General features: G+C 44.1%; 1 protein-coding gene and 1 long non-coding RNA gene across 2 annotated transcripts in view; one reads left to right on the top strand and one right to left on the bottom strand.

The window, feature by feature from the left end:
- NHSL3 (NHS like 3) overlaps positions 1–13,004 on the bottom strand; it is a 57,285-nt gene extending 44,281 nt beyond the window's left edge. Inside the window, exon 1 of the mRNA XM_073552006.1 lies at positions 12,637–13,004. Within this exon, the coding sequence (XP_073408107.1) occupies positions 12,637–12,808 (172 nt within the window). The 5' untranslated portion in view covers positions 12,809–13,004. The remainder of the gene's footprint in view (positions 1–12,636) is intronic.
- LOC141055053 (uncharacterized) lies at positions 7,449–10,544 on the top strand. Its single transcript, XR_012221464.1, has 3 exons — positions 7,449–8,325; positions 8,850–8,992; positions 9,909–10,544. It is a non-coding gene; the product is annotated as an uncharacterized lncRNA (long non-coding RNA).
- Positions 13,005–14,750: the final 1,746 nt, after the last annotated feature.

Here is a 14,750-nt window from a genome sequence, read left to right as displayed (position 1 = left end):
CTGAGAGGAGTGGTACCCAGTGTGGTCTTCTGCTGCTGTAGCCCATCTGCCTCAAAGTTCGACGCACTGTGCGTTCAGAGATGCTCTTCTGCCTACCTTGGTTGTAACGGGTGGCAATTTGAGTCACTGTTGCCTTTCTATCAGCTCGAACCAGTCTGCCCATTCTCCTCTGACCTCAACATGGCATTTCCGGCCACAGAACTGCCGCTCACTGGATTTTTTTTCTTTTTCGGACCATTCTCTGTAAACCCTAGAGATGGTTGTGCGTGAAAATCCCAGTAGATCAGCAGTTTCTGAAATTCTCAGACCAGCCCTTCTGGCACCAACAATCATGCCACGTTCAAAGGCACTCAAATCACCTTTCTTCCCCATACTGATGCTCGGTTTGAACTGCAGGAGATTGTCTTGACCATGTCTACATGCCTAAATGCACTGAGTTGCCGCCATGTGATTGGCTGATTAGAAATTAAGTCTTAACACACAGTTGGACAGGTGTACCTAATAAAGTGGCCAGTGAGTGTATGTTTTACCATTATATTGGCCTTTTGCCAATTCTCTCTCTCTTGGTTTCCTATGTTTCATTGCTGAAAGGTTACTACACAGTCCAGTTCACACATGCACCTATTTGAGGATATATATTTATATATCTATATATACACACACACACCTTTAGTTTTACTTATATAGTGGGTTTCTATGGACATTATGCATGTGTATCACTGAATATATTTTTGAGCTTTCCTATTGGAGGTAAGCATTTATACCCCCGCTCCGCTGTTGGAGGTCCTACTGCTGGGACTGAAGACCTCCAACAATCAGCATGCTATCCCTTATTTTATTGAGAAAATGCTATTTTGAAAGTAACCCTATAAAGTTTACGATGCTAAAAATACTTCCTAGTATTCCTTTCTTAGTCGTTAATAGCAAAATCTGAAGACAGAAGTTAAGCCATTTGTCTATAACCAAAGGCTTTATTTATGCACTTAGGCTATCATACAATGGAAGTATGTAAACAAGTTGAAAAAAAAAGGTTTTAAGCAAACATTACATTATTTCAAGGATCCTGTTTAAAGGAGGATAGTGATTTTTTGGGGGACTTTTTCCAGACATAAATTGTTGTATGACATTACAGTGTACATCTAATTTATAAAAGTATATACCGTAGATAGATATAATTTATTTTAATTTTTATACGTTTGTTTGCTACCACAATTTCTTCAATGGACAATCATTTCTCCAATTGTCCCAACCAGTCTGAAGTGACTTAATCAAAGAGACTAACTGTACTCAAGTCCTTTGCAGTACAATCCCTATATTTGCTACAGAATGTCAGTCTGTCCTTGATGTTTTTTGGACATCTTGGAGAAAAGGTGAGCGCTAACATGAACCCCATGTCATGCCAACAGTAAAGTACCCTGAGACCATCCATGTATGGAGTTGCTTTACAACCAAGCGAATGATCATGAATCACACACAATTTTGCCTAAGAATATAGCCATGAATAAAGAATGATATTTAAGCATCCCCTAAGTACAACTTCCCCCAAACATCCAGGTGCAAATTGGTCCTGAACAATGCTTTTTCCAGCATGAGGGATCCCCATATCATAAGGCAGAATTGATAACTAAGTGGCTCGGTTAACAATACATTGAAATTTTGGGTCCATCATCAAGAAGCTCCCCAAATCGCATAACCATTGAGAAACTGTGTTCAATTCTCAAAAATCGGGTGGACCAACAAAAACAAAGGAAAACTGTGAAAAACTCCCAGCACTGATTAGACAAGAATGGGTTGTGAAAACCAAAATTTGTGTCTGCCTCAAAACTTCTGCCCATGACTGTAGAGTTATTGAGGAATCGGCAGTTCAACACTATACATGGCCACATACCTAATAAGAAAGTAATGATTGAAGAATCCTGTCAATCTAGATAAGGAAATATAGGATGGAAACAGTTATTCCATAATGATATGCACACACTGTAAAATCTGCAGAAACCTTCAGATTTTAATGGCCACCATGTAATGTGCAGTGATGCCTCCAATTCAGCTTTGGAGCACTTTTCATGCAAGTAAAAATTTCTGAGAAGACCTGCTCCTCCCTCCCTGTTCATTAGCCTAGGGCTGCATTCCATCATAGGTGAGAATGGTGTGATGGACGCCTCCAAATTATTTCATTGGAATGTGTCAAAAAAGTGTAAGACGAACAAGAACTTTGAGGGGACACACCGGACCGATTCAGAAGATTATCCACCACGGAGTTGAGAGTGGAAATCTCTTGTGTATGAGAGAACAAGCATTGTTGATGAGATTTAACACTTTCTCGAAAAATATGCAACTATTTTAGCTGCTGTGATATTCTTTTCAGAAAATCTGCAGCGGATACATCCAAAGAGTACATTTGCACAAACAAAACGACCGCCGATTGGTGATCATTTACTGATCGTCGGTCCTTTAATAACCTGTTTACACAGACAGATCACGCAAAATTATGTGCACTGAACGATTAGTAAAAGATTACTCAGAGAGTATAGGCTGTCAAGGTTCTCAGCAGCGAGAGTTCTGTTTACACATGACGATGTGCTGCAGAGATTGATGATTTTTAAACTTGCTTAAAAATCATTTTACCCGACGAACACGCGTTTTGTTTGTTCATCAGTTGATTGTCAGCCTGTTTAAACTGCATGATTGTCATGAAGTGAGCATTCCTAGAAGTAGTGTATAAATGAATAAATAGGTATAGTTCTCAGCTGTTGTCAGTGGCCATACTGAAATGCAAATTACGGTATGTATGCCAACTGAGAAGCAGATGCAGAAACCACTGACTAATTCTATTAACTAAGGAGCCAAGATAATCCAGATGTTCAGCTACGTCACACACTGCACAGGTAAGTTCAATGTGCAGGTAGCATATTAGCTCAATAAAAACAATGTACGTACGGTAAGACCTGGCAAGCTTGTGGCTTTAATTAAAGATGGCATGTTCTGCCATACAAACAATGTCAGATGTTCAAACACCATTACGTCAGCGTGTGGGTCACAATTAATGTGGTTGTGTCAGTTGTGTTTTCTTCTCCAAACCACAAATACAGCTGAGTCAGGCGGAGATGAATAGGTATATGCAGCCGTCACATCAACTCTAGAAACCAGCACATGCCCTTGACCTGTGTACAGAATGCAACCAGTGTCTGACAGTGACCCATGACAATGGCTGATCATACTCTGATAAGGATTGCTTACACAAAGAGGATTAATTCTGGAGGGATTACAGGGAGCAGTGTCCACAACAATCCAGAGGGATCCATTTACAATGAACATCCACTATCCACATAGAGATAGTAGAGGGGGCACCCAGATAAGTCCTAGACAGACTTCAAATAAAAAAGCCCCCTGGGTGATAAAGGACAATTGTAAGGTAGGAGTGCACCTCGGCCAACCCTTTTATTCATACAGGTATCCAAATCTATTGAGAAGGAAGATTCAGACTGCGACAGACACTACTTATTGATACTTTGGACAAGCAATCTTTCACAATGGCACTTAATGAACCATAGACACATGCACTTTTGAGATTGTGAAACATCTAGCAATATGAACATTTGTAGAAATCATCAGAAAACATAAAATGCTAAGAGATGTCTAAGTGCACTGGCTACTTGGCTATTGAGATTTCTCTAGTCCTGGTTATATTTACTGTGTTTTTTTTATTATGTGGATTTTAACATGTATTCCACAGACTCCTATTGTGTTCAGTGGGAAATCCGTGTTGTTTGAGTCACTTATATTGAAACAGATTCCACAGCGGGTGTCCACACACAGATTAGTCACATTTGATGCAAATCTACTGGGGAAAACAGTCTCCGATTTTGGGTTTGTTCAGATGAGCATATTATACACTCATTAACATTGAAATTGCAACACTGCGAAAAAACTCATGAAGATAAATAAGGAAATCACAGAATTGACAAACATGTTATTGATAAGCAAATTGTAAAAAAAAAAAAAAGGAAACAAAATTTTCAAAGCATCTCTATTTATTCAGTATCAAGTATGAGCACTATGTGCAGAAATACACACTCTTACACACCTTGGTTTGTATCAATGAGGCTGCACACCTTGGCATGACCAACATGCCTGCATGTTTGTGCTACTGTGAGCAGCCTGCATGGCCTAAATGTGCTACCATTTGCCCTGCAGTGTCTCTAGACTTGAACCCATTCAGCACATCTAGGACATCATTGGTCAGATGTTACAAAAAGAGGAGCCAGCAGCGGATCTTGATGAGTTGTGTACCCAAGTGCAGTTATCGTAGCAAAACAGTCCTCAGACAACCATTAATAACCTCACTGATAACAGCTAAAGTGTGTAAATGTATGCATTTCTGCGCATGGTGCTAATACTGAATAAGTAGAGAGGATTTAAACATGTTGTTCCCATTTACCATAAATTGCATATCATTATCATGTCTATCGATCCAGTGATTCCCATAATTCCACTACTTTCCTTCTTGGTGTTAAACTTTCAATGTTGAAGAATGTAATGAGCCCCTTGACGAAGGCTTCATCTGAAACACGCGTCGGGGTGGGCGTGCAGTCATTCAGAGATCCCACTGTCCCATCTGGCTACATTGATTAAGGTAATTTTGGGATAATTACTGTATCACTCTTATATTATGGTACCTTAATCTACACGAAAAGGATATTGAGCTAAGCCACATGGGATGTTGCCATAATTGAATATCGGCAGTGTCTTTGTATTTCCATTGATTTTGTATCTGCATTAACATGGGTTAATATGAGTGTGTGATCACTGAATGTGCGCCCAATCTTTGCATGTGTATGTTTTATTCCTTCCTCTGCATTCCTGTATTTGACCTTTCTGAAAAAAAGTTTTTTGTATATTATAATAATATCTGGGATGTTGGATAGTTTCTTTTATCCTTGTTGTTCTTGATATATTATAGCAGCGATTTACCCCTTGCACATTAAGTCCAATATACTGCCTATTATAGACAGCACTTTTGCAATTAGGTTGTATTAAAATAATGCATAAACTTTACATGAGTTTCTTATGGTAGTTTTCACATGAAGAAGACTTCTTGGGCCAAAGGAACTTCATTTTTGCTTTCAATTTATCCTCCAGAATGGCATTTAGGCTGCTATGTTTATTTTTACACCTATGTAAAAAGGACCAATTTCTCTCATGTTTCATTTATTTTGCCAATATATGGGCAGCAAGTATCAGACACTGGCTGCATGATTTTAGCCATATGTGTAATGCTGAAGCACTGCAGCAATTCAGAGAAAAACAAAAGCTGCTGGGGACTGATCCGCATGGGAGACTAGCTGGACAGGAGGGTCTCCAGTAGCTGCCCTGCAGTGACAGGTCTCTCCCTGAGTGTATGTATAGAAAGAAACCTGTCATTCCAGGGCAAAGGACAGGGAGAAGCTGCCGGAAACTCATCTTTCCGATTAGTGTCCTATGAGGCTCGTCGCCAGGGGCTATTAAACTGTGTTTTTATCTGAAACACAGCAATGTGCCGCGCGCCGCTCAGAAACCCGATGTGTACCTTGGTTACCAGCTCCCTGCACCAATGCTGGTAACTAAGGTACACAGTGGGTAACTAAGCGACGTGCGTCGCTTGTTACCCGCGTGTTGCTGGTGCTGATCACTGGTGAGATCTGCCTGTTTGACAGCTCACCAGCGATAATGTAGCGACACACCAGCGATCCTGACAGGGTCATATCGTTGTCAGGATCGCTGGTGCGTTGCTATGTGTGACGGGGCCCTTACTGTGGAGAACACGCACTTTATGTGAAAGAGGTGAGATTGTGATTTCCCTGGATTAATGAACCAAATAGACATTATCAAGGCAGTGTTCCTAGAGTGTTATAGTTTATTATCTAGGGTTAGCGTATCAACATCCTTATTAGTAGGTCATGTAACAGAAACAAAGCAGTCATACTTACCAACACTAGGTCACAATACTAATTAAATTTCATCATGGGAGTCTGCTGTATCCTATAGTGCATTAGTATTGTGACCGGGTATTAATAAGTATGGCTGCTTTTTTCTGCATTTTTTTTATTTAAATTGCTTAGTACATTATGTACTTTTATGTGAATGAATATGTTCACCATTGGTGCACTTAGTATCTATGTATTTCAGACCTTTCCATGTGCATTTATTAGGCGTATGCCCATTACCTACTGGCTACACGGAAGTGTGCAGGAGTGCTTTTTTCAGCGCTGTGGAGTCAGAAAGCCAAACCTCCGACTCCTCAATTTCCCTGACTCCGACCACACAGCCCTGCTTCACTACTGAGGATGTACATAAAGTGCAGCACAGATTCATCTCACCTAAAAGCCAAGATCCTTCGATCGGGAATAGAACAAACATTTGTAGGACATTTCATAACTTTCCCAAATTCTTATAAAAAAATATAGCGCATCCTACATTGTACTACTGTACCCAGTTTATTATATATTTTAGGAGTAGTAATTGGTCCACTTTATACTGACGCCACAGGGCTGTTTTTTATGCACTTTCAGTATCAGATTTTCCAGTGGATTCTCTGTCACTTCAGTGCCTTTTTTTCTTATGTTAAAAACCTCTGTGTGTGAACGTCCCCTAACTTGCTGATGAGGCTACTGACTTTAGTGACTGTAATCTGCTATACTTTGATTTGTTTTCCCTTCAATTCACCCAAATTACAAAATGAAACAAACTTGCAAATCATTTTGTATAAAATATCCTACCATTTATAGATACAGTTCCTATTGAAGCCTATGGGTCTCCATAGTTACAGACTACAAATAAGCCAAGTGCTGTTTTATCTATAATCCATAGTCAATTCCTTTCCATCTGTCCCCTACAGCCAATAATTACTTAAACTATTGAGATGTAGGAAACAGACAAAAAAACTATATATGCAGAACTTGACAACACAAAGTTTGTTTATAGTCTGTAACCATAGCAACACTTAAGTCAGCATAGAAGCTGTAGTCAAAAGGGACAGGAAATGTTTAATTAGGTCTATGCAATTTCCTACTCATTTTTCATGCATTCGAATAAAAATATATGCATAAATTAATGTGCCCTACTGCACAACTTGGAATCATAAATCACCATTACTGACATCATTATTTAGCTAACCAATGGTACAATGCCATCATCTGAAAAAAAAAAAGTCTTCTGAATATGTTAGCCAAAACACAAACAATCAATATATACATCAATACTTTGCTTGGCCACACGCGCTTGTAGTATGTAAGTAATCACTAACGTAATGTAGTATATGTGAGATACTATACTCTATGTACGGTACTGACAACACAACAAGAGCACTAATCAGCTGCTGACTGTTGCTAACTCCACCCCACCCAAACATATTGTGCTCTGTTTGGCATGTCACCCCATCATTACACAAGCTCGGGACACACAATGGGAAATGAAAAACAACACGCTGCATCGAGTTATATGAAGATCGCTGGAACGACTCCTGCAAACAACCGTCCGGATAACTGGAGACATATTATAACAGCACTGTGACTTGTGATATCACAGATACACCCAGCATGTGGAAGACAGCTCCGGGAAAGTGGGTGTGTGACCGCTCCGGGAAGGAAAGCGCCTGGTGCTAGGGAATGCATGGAAAATCCCATCCAGACAAAGTGGCCACATATGTTACATGCTACCGGCATGTGAGCACAGGGCACATCCTAGGCAGCAGGATGTTATGGCATGTTCTCTCCACAGTTGCTAACACCCTCAGGCAATATCACTGTGTTGACAGGGGAATGCCATGACAGACCTGTTATGTATGAATGTGACCACCTGACTGTAAGCAGACACTGCATAATTACTGCAGTCACGGAATGGGCAGCATGCCTTATTTATTATGAAGGAGATAAGCCCCCGACAGAAGAAGGGTCAGCACTATACCTCATGTAAAACAAGCTAAAATACACACATATGTGTATAATACTATAATATCTACACACCATAGCGCTTCCTGAGTGCTGCTGGACTGCAGTCATTGCAGCTTTTCACACTAGGTTTATTCTGTTTGCAAGTGATGGTCAGTTTTTTGCAGTTTACTATTGGAGGTTGTGACTGCCTCCTTTTCTGACTGTGCACTCCTCCCATTAACTCAGGGGTGTTCTTAATTAATGGTGGATCCTACCCACCATTACATTTGAAGGCTTATAGCCCGGGAGAGGCATGTTTGAGAGATAAGTTTACGGTCCCATCAAAGAAAGCTGGCCTTGTTGTGGTTGATGGGCACGCATGATTTGGCCAATTTCTGCACTAATTACCTTCATTTTTGTAAGTATATTCTATGTAGCAGTAATGCAGTTTTCAAATCACATATATTAAAGCACCACTCCAGGGTTTTGTTTTTCAGAGCTGGAGTGGCACTTTAAACGGAAGTCCCCTACGCCCGGTCATATACTCCCCCCTCCAGTGCCTTTACCATTTTTCGGTCCAGCGGCACCATCTTGTGAGCGCAGCTACTAACTGTCCGGAAGTCAGAAGCTACGCCACAAGCTCTCAATGCAAGTCTATGAGAGCCATAACAAAGCTCTCAGACTTGCACTGCGAAGTGACCAGCTCCAGACAGGTCACTTTTTAACGGAGGTCACTGAGGTCAACTTTGACACATGGTAAGGTTTTTAATATTAGACAGTGTAGGACCGTCCCAATCAGGGTCACCTTGTCGACAGTGGGACGGCTTTTATACTATTTTTGACCAAATACAATATTACTAAGAACCCTGTGTTATTTAAATGCATTTTTGCTTTTTACTTATTTTGTTAAAGTTGGGTTTATGTTTATTTTGCTTCTTGTAGGTTTTGTATGTTTTATGGCCAATGCGAACATGCGTTTATGTGCTGCACGTGTACCAACTTAGACCAAGCTCAATTTTTGTGTTTTTTTTTACTTTTTAACGGAGACTGACTGGAGCAACGCTGGAAAACAATGAAGGTGGCGGGTGAGTGATACAGGGGGCAGGGGAATTACATTTAAAGCACCACTCCAGCTGTGAAATAAAAAAAACGGTGCTTTCAATGTTTACATACATCTTAGCACTTATAGAGTGCTGCTGCTCTCGTGTGTGTGTGTGTGTGTGTGTGTGTGTGTGTGTGTGTGTGTGTGTGTGTGTGTATATATATATATATATATATATATATATATATATATATACATATATATTTACACATACTGTATATACACAAGTCAAACAAGCTAAAATACAGTTTCCTTCAGGGCTTGTTCACACAAGTGTATTTTATGGTTGTGTGCAGTCCAGGTAAAAATTAGTTCATTGACAAATATCATTCAAAAGGTTGTATCAAAATCATCAAGAGTTTTCTGTATGAAAATCAGATGATTTTTCCTGTGATAGTCTGACCCTGGTTAGCACTAACATAGTGGATGACAAATCTTCCTGCAGAAATTCTTATAGAAACCCACAGAAAATCAAAAGATTTTGAAACTAACATAAAATAATCCCTTGTATATCTATATTGTTAGCCATTTCTAACATACGGTACCTCTGGCCTTCAATATACGGTAGGAACCATTACAAAGGCCTTACTATTTTTCCAGGGAAGATCTCTTCTTGTAAAATCTAGATGTCATTCCATGAAAATAAGGTGGCAACCAATACAGAAGTGATTACTGCCTCATAAATATATCTTATTTAGATCTCTAAGTTAGTTGTAAGGTTGGGTCACAACAAAGATGGTTGCCAATAGACATTATCCCCAAGATCTTCTGCAGTCCTCCATGACATATCTGGCTACTTAGGGTATTTTCAGATGTAGTGGTTGTGGTGTGGCCATTTTAGGAAAACTGAGCAGTATAAAAATGCATAGAGTTTTACCCCAAATTTGTTTGGTTTCTAGGTATTTTGAGCACCGTGACATCTGGGCAACATTACTAGGCAAGAATCACAGCACAACCGCTACATCTGAACAAATCCGAACTTGGTAGATTGTTCTGTAGGACTGCAGGAGCTTTTGGGACTGTATTATTATTATCATGGCACAATTTATTTCATGGCGCTTTACATGTGAAAAGGGAGTATACATAATAAAAAACCAGTACAATAATCTTGACCAAAACAAGTCTCCGACTGGTACAGGAGGAAAGAGGACGCTGCCCGCGAGGGCTCACAGTCTACAATCTGTATTCGTGGTCTTCTTGGTTGTTACCTAGTTTTCACAGTAAAGCTGGAGTCACACAAAGCAACTTACCAGCGATCCCGACAACGATATCAACGTGTCAGGATCGCTGGTAAGTCGCTATGTGATCGCTGGTGAGCTGTCAAACAGGCAGCTTCACCAGCGATCAGGACATTGATGCCAAGCGCGCGGCATCGCTGTGTTCGTTAGCGCTGATGCCATGGATCCATGTAAAAAATAGAATTAAAATAAAAAATATTGTTATTCTGACCTTCCGACGTCCCACGCAGCATTCCCGCCTCTCTCCACGCTCCGGTCCCCGTCCCAGTAATCCTTTGCGAGAATGACCGCGATGATGTCCGTTCTCGCGGGATCACAAAGTCTCGCGGTCATTCTTGCAAAGGATTACTGGGACCGGAGAGTGGAGAGAGGCGGGAATGCTGCGCGGGACGTCGGAAGGTCAGAATAACAATATATTTATTAGTATTTTACAGCTGATCGCTGGTCTCCCGCCTGTCACACGCAGCAATGCGTGCTGGCCAGCGGGAGATCAGCGACGAAAAAAATGTCCAGAGGTTTCTTGCAGTGATCAGCGATACTGGCAGGGGGGCCGGTCGCTATCGCTGTCACACACAGCGATCTCGCTGGTGAGATCGCTGTTACGTCACAAAAGTTGTGACTCAGCAGCGATCAACGCTAGCGAGATTGCTATGTGTGACGGGGGCCTTAAGGCCAAGTTGAGACAAGCAGATTTTATGGTCTGTATAAGTTCCTCAAAACCCAGAACACAAACTTAAATGTTTTACCTCAGTATCTGTAGGCCAAAACCAGGAGTGGGTGATAAATACAGAGGTGGTGACAGGTTTCTATTATATTTCTCCTCTGATTGTTCCACTCCTGGTTTTGACTTACAGATACTGAGGTAAAGTACTAACCAAATACTGAACATATGAACATGGCCTAACAGCGGGTCTCTTTAAGCTGTGAGTTGAGGTCATAGGTAGAGATGAGCAGACCAGTGGAAGTTCAGGTTCTGTTACTCGACTGAACTTTAGTCCTAAGTTCGGTTCAGGTACCAGAACTGTCCCTGAACCCCACTGAAATCAATGGGGACCCAAACTCTGGAACTGGAAAATCACCCCCCCCCCACTCCCGGACTGTTCAGCACTGGACACTAGGTGCCCCATACGAACCCCTTTACAGTTCGGGTTTGCACATCTCTAGTCAGACCTGTCGTCAAGCCACGTATTGTGGTCCACATACAAACTATGAAATATGGCCGTCTGAACCTGGCCTAACAGATATGTCTAAGAGAAGCCCATTAAGCTGCATTCTGCTCCCATATCACAGCATCAATAGCCAAGATTGTGGTGCACATCTCTAGGAAAGCTGTGGCACCTCTTAAGGGACCTGAAATGGCGCCATAATAGTTGTCATTCGCCTTCCCCATAACAGAGAAGATAGAAATGGCTGAGGACAGCTCAAGGTCTCGCACTTACTGGAGACTTCATTTTGGCGGGATACGATCTTTATATTGGAGACTTGCTGCCTACAGAAGAATGCACAAGATTAGGCAGCATTATGTGCGCACAGAACATGTCTCGGCCCAACTTGTGTATAGCAGCGCGTAGTGCAACGTGTACAAGCCTGAACGCGGGCCTGTATAGCCTTAGGTAGCCATACTTCTCAGAAATATGAGTCTCTCATATCATGTTATTAATATCCGGTGTATATGGCAGCTGAATGCACGAGGCTTGGCCGTCGCCTGCGCCCTGGTTAACAGCAACGTGCCAGAACACATTTCACTATTAAAGGAGGTCTTCAATTATTTTGAAAAATGTCGAACTCACTGAGCAAGTGCTAATGTGTGACCGAGTGGCCCATTGGATGCCGCGAATATCTGCAGTGAGGTAACATGGCACAGACGTGTGACGTCACCGCGTGGGGCAAGTGGCCTCCCTGCCGGTCAGCTAGCCACTGGTGAGAAATAGGCCCAGAACAAGGAATGGCGGCTTTCACAATCACGGACACTTCTCTGTAATGGCTACACGGCCATTTCTTTGCCTCCTAGTTACTCGCATTCCTATGTAACTGATGCCAAGTTCAGACTGGGCAGTGCCTGGCATTAATGAGTGCATATGAAATATACATGGCCATATACCGGCTAGCAATCTAATCAGAGATATACTCAATGTACTTGTCCCTTCCTCCTTGCCAGCGTCCATGGAGACTGGCAGCCTGGCACGCTCTCGGGTATGGGCTGTGAGGCCTGGCTGGCACTACTTACACAGGATTCCGATGCCTGCCCAGAGGACCACTAGCGATGTATACACAGGGTATAGGGATTACACAGGATCGTGCCCAGGTACGCCATACCATGACAAAGGCACACTACAGCAACGTCCAGCTCCATATGGGCAAGATGTGCCTGTGCCCATCACTCTCTCACCTTTGCCCTCCTGTTTGACCTCTGGCTTCTTCTTCTTGCGCCCCCGGAGCCAGCTCAGTGCCCGCCGCAGGGAGCCAGGTTTGTGCTTTTTCTTCTTGGGCTCCGAGGCGCCCAAATCGTGAACAGGGGGCGCGGGGTCGTGATCTGGGATGAGGGCGGTCTGGGTAGACATGGCTCACAAGGTGGGGGGCATGGTGCCACCAGGCTGCTTCATGCGGCGGATCCCTCCGCGCTAGGTGTGTGTTGTACTCCACGTGCCCGGGCACGGACGTAATCCCCGGTGGAATGGCCGCGCCGGCTCCCCGATGCCCCACAGTGTCCCGGGCTGTCTGACTTGTGTCTCCCCGCTGCCTCTCTGCGGGCTCCTCCTTCCAGAGCTTCCGCATTCCAGCCCCAGAGGCGGAGCCGGCACACCTGGGACACCGGGGACACCGAGCCTGGGACAGCAGGCCCCACGCCACCCACAGCGCGGTCCTGGAACATGGCGTTCCTGTCCCCTCAGCGGCACCGGGGCCCCAGGCTGTTCTGCCGTGGAGACCGGCGCTTCCATGTGGCGGCAGGTGCCCGCTGCTGTGCCCCTGTTCTGCACTTTACCGCTACACCTGCGCCTCCAGTGCTGCACACATATACCGGAGCGCAGCTGTGCGCAATGTTACTCTCATACAGGGGGGTATATGCTGGTAGCCCCATGTGCAAGCCATGGCTGCACAGTGTCCTATTAACCCATTGTGCCCACGCTCCTCCCTCAGTAAACACGACCCGTTGTCATAACATTGGGCTTGTTCTAAAATTGCTTCCAGCAAAATGAAAGAATAGCGCTATTGTGAGGTGCCGGGAGGGCTGGTCACACAGATACACACAGCTTCATTGGGCCAGGGCTGGGAGATGGATCACCGTACTGTGCACCCAGGACAGGGGTATACACACTGTACAGAGCTGGATCACCGTACTGTGCACCCAGGACAGGGGTATACACACTGTACAGAGCTGGATCACCGTACTGTGCACCCAGGACAGGGGTATACACACTGTACAGAGCTGGATCACCGTACTGTGCACCCAGGACAGGGGTATACACACTGTACAGAGCTGGATCACCGTACTGTACACCCAGGACAGGGGTATACACACTGTACAGAGCTGGATCACCGTACTGTGCACCCAGGACAGGGGTATACACACTGTACAGAGCTGGATCACCGTACTGTGCACCCAGGACAGGGGTATACACACTGTACAGAGCTGGATCACCGTACTGTGCACCCAGGACAGGGGTATACACACTGTACAGAGCTGGATCACCGTACTGTGCACCCAGGACAGGGGTATACACACTGTACAGAGCTGGATCACCGTACTGTGCACCCAGGACAGGGGTATACACACTGTACAGAGCTGGATCACCGTACTGTGCACCCAGGACAGGGGTATACACACTGTACAGAGCTGGATCACCGTACTGTGCACCCAGGACAGGGGTATACACACTGTACAGAGCTGGATCACCGTACTGTGCACCCAGGACAGGGGTATACACACTGTACAGAGCTGGATCACCGTACTGTACACCCAGGACAGGGGTATACACACTGTACAGAGCTGGATCACCGTACTGTGCACCCAGGACAGGGGTATACACACTGTACAGAGCTGGATCACCGTACTGTGCACCCAGGACAGGGGTATACACACTGTACAGAGCTGGATCACCGTACTGTGCACCCAGGACAGGGGTATACACACTGTACAGAGCTGGATCACCGTACTGTGCACCCAGGACAGGGGTATACACACTGTACAGAGCTGGATCACCGTACTGTGCACCCAGGACAGGGGTATACACACTGTACAGAGCTGGATCACCGTACTGTGCACCCAGGACAGGGGTATACACACTGTACAGAGCTGGATCACCGTACTGTACACCCAGGACAGGGGTATACACACTGTACAGAGCTGGATCACCGTACTGTGCACCCAGGACAGGGATATACACACTGTACAGAGATGGATCACCGTACTGTACACCCAGGACAGGGATATACACACTGTACAGAGCTGGAACACCGTACTGTGCACCCAGGACAGGGATACACACACTGTACAGAGCTGGA

The sequence above is a fragment of the Dendrobates tinctorius genome, unplaced genomic scaffold, assembly GCF_039654945.1.
Source record: "Dendrobates tinctorius isolate UK_male_01 unplaced genomic scaffold, ASM3965494v1 ptg000183l, whole genome shotgun sequence".
NCBI lineage: Eukaryota > Metazoa > Chordata > Amphibia > Anura > Dendrobatidae > Dendrobates > Dendrobates tinctorius.
The sequence above is the reverse complement of the archived record's forward strand: the minus strand, read 5'-3'. Positions and strand labels throughout refer to the sequence as shown.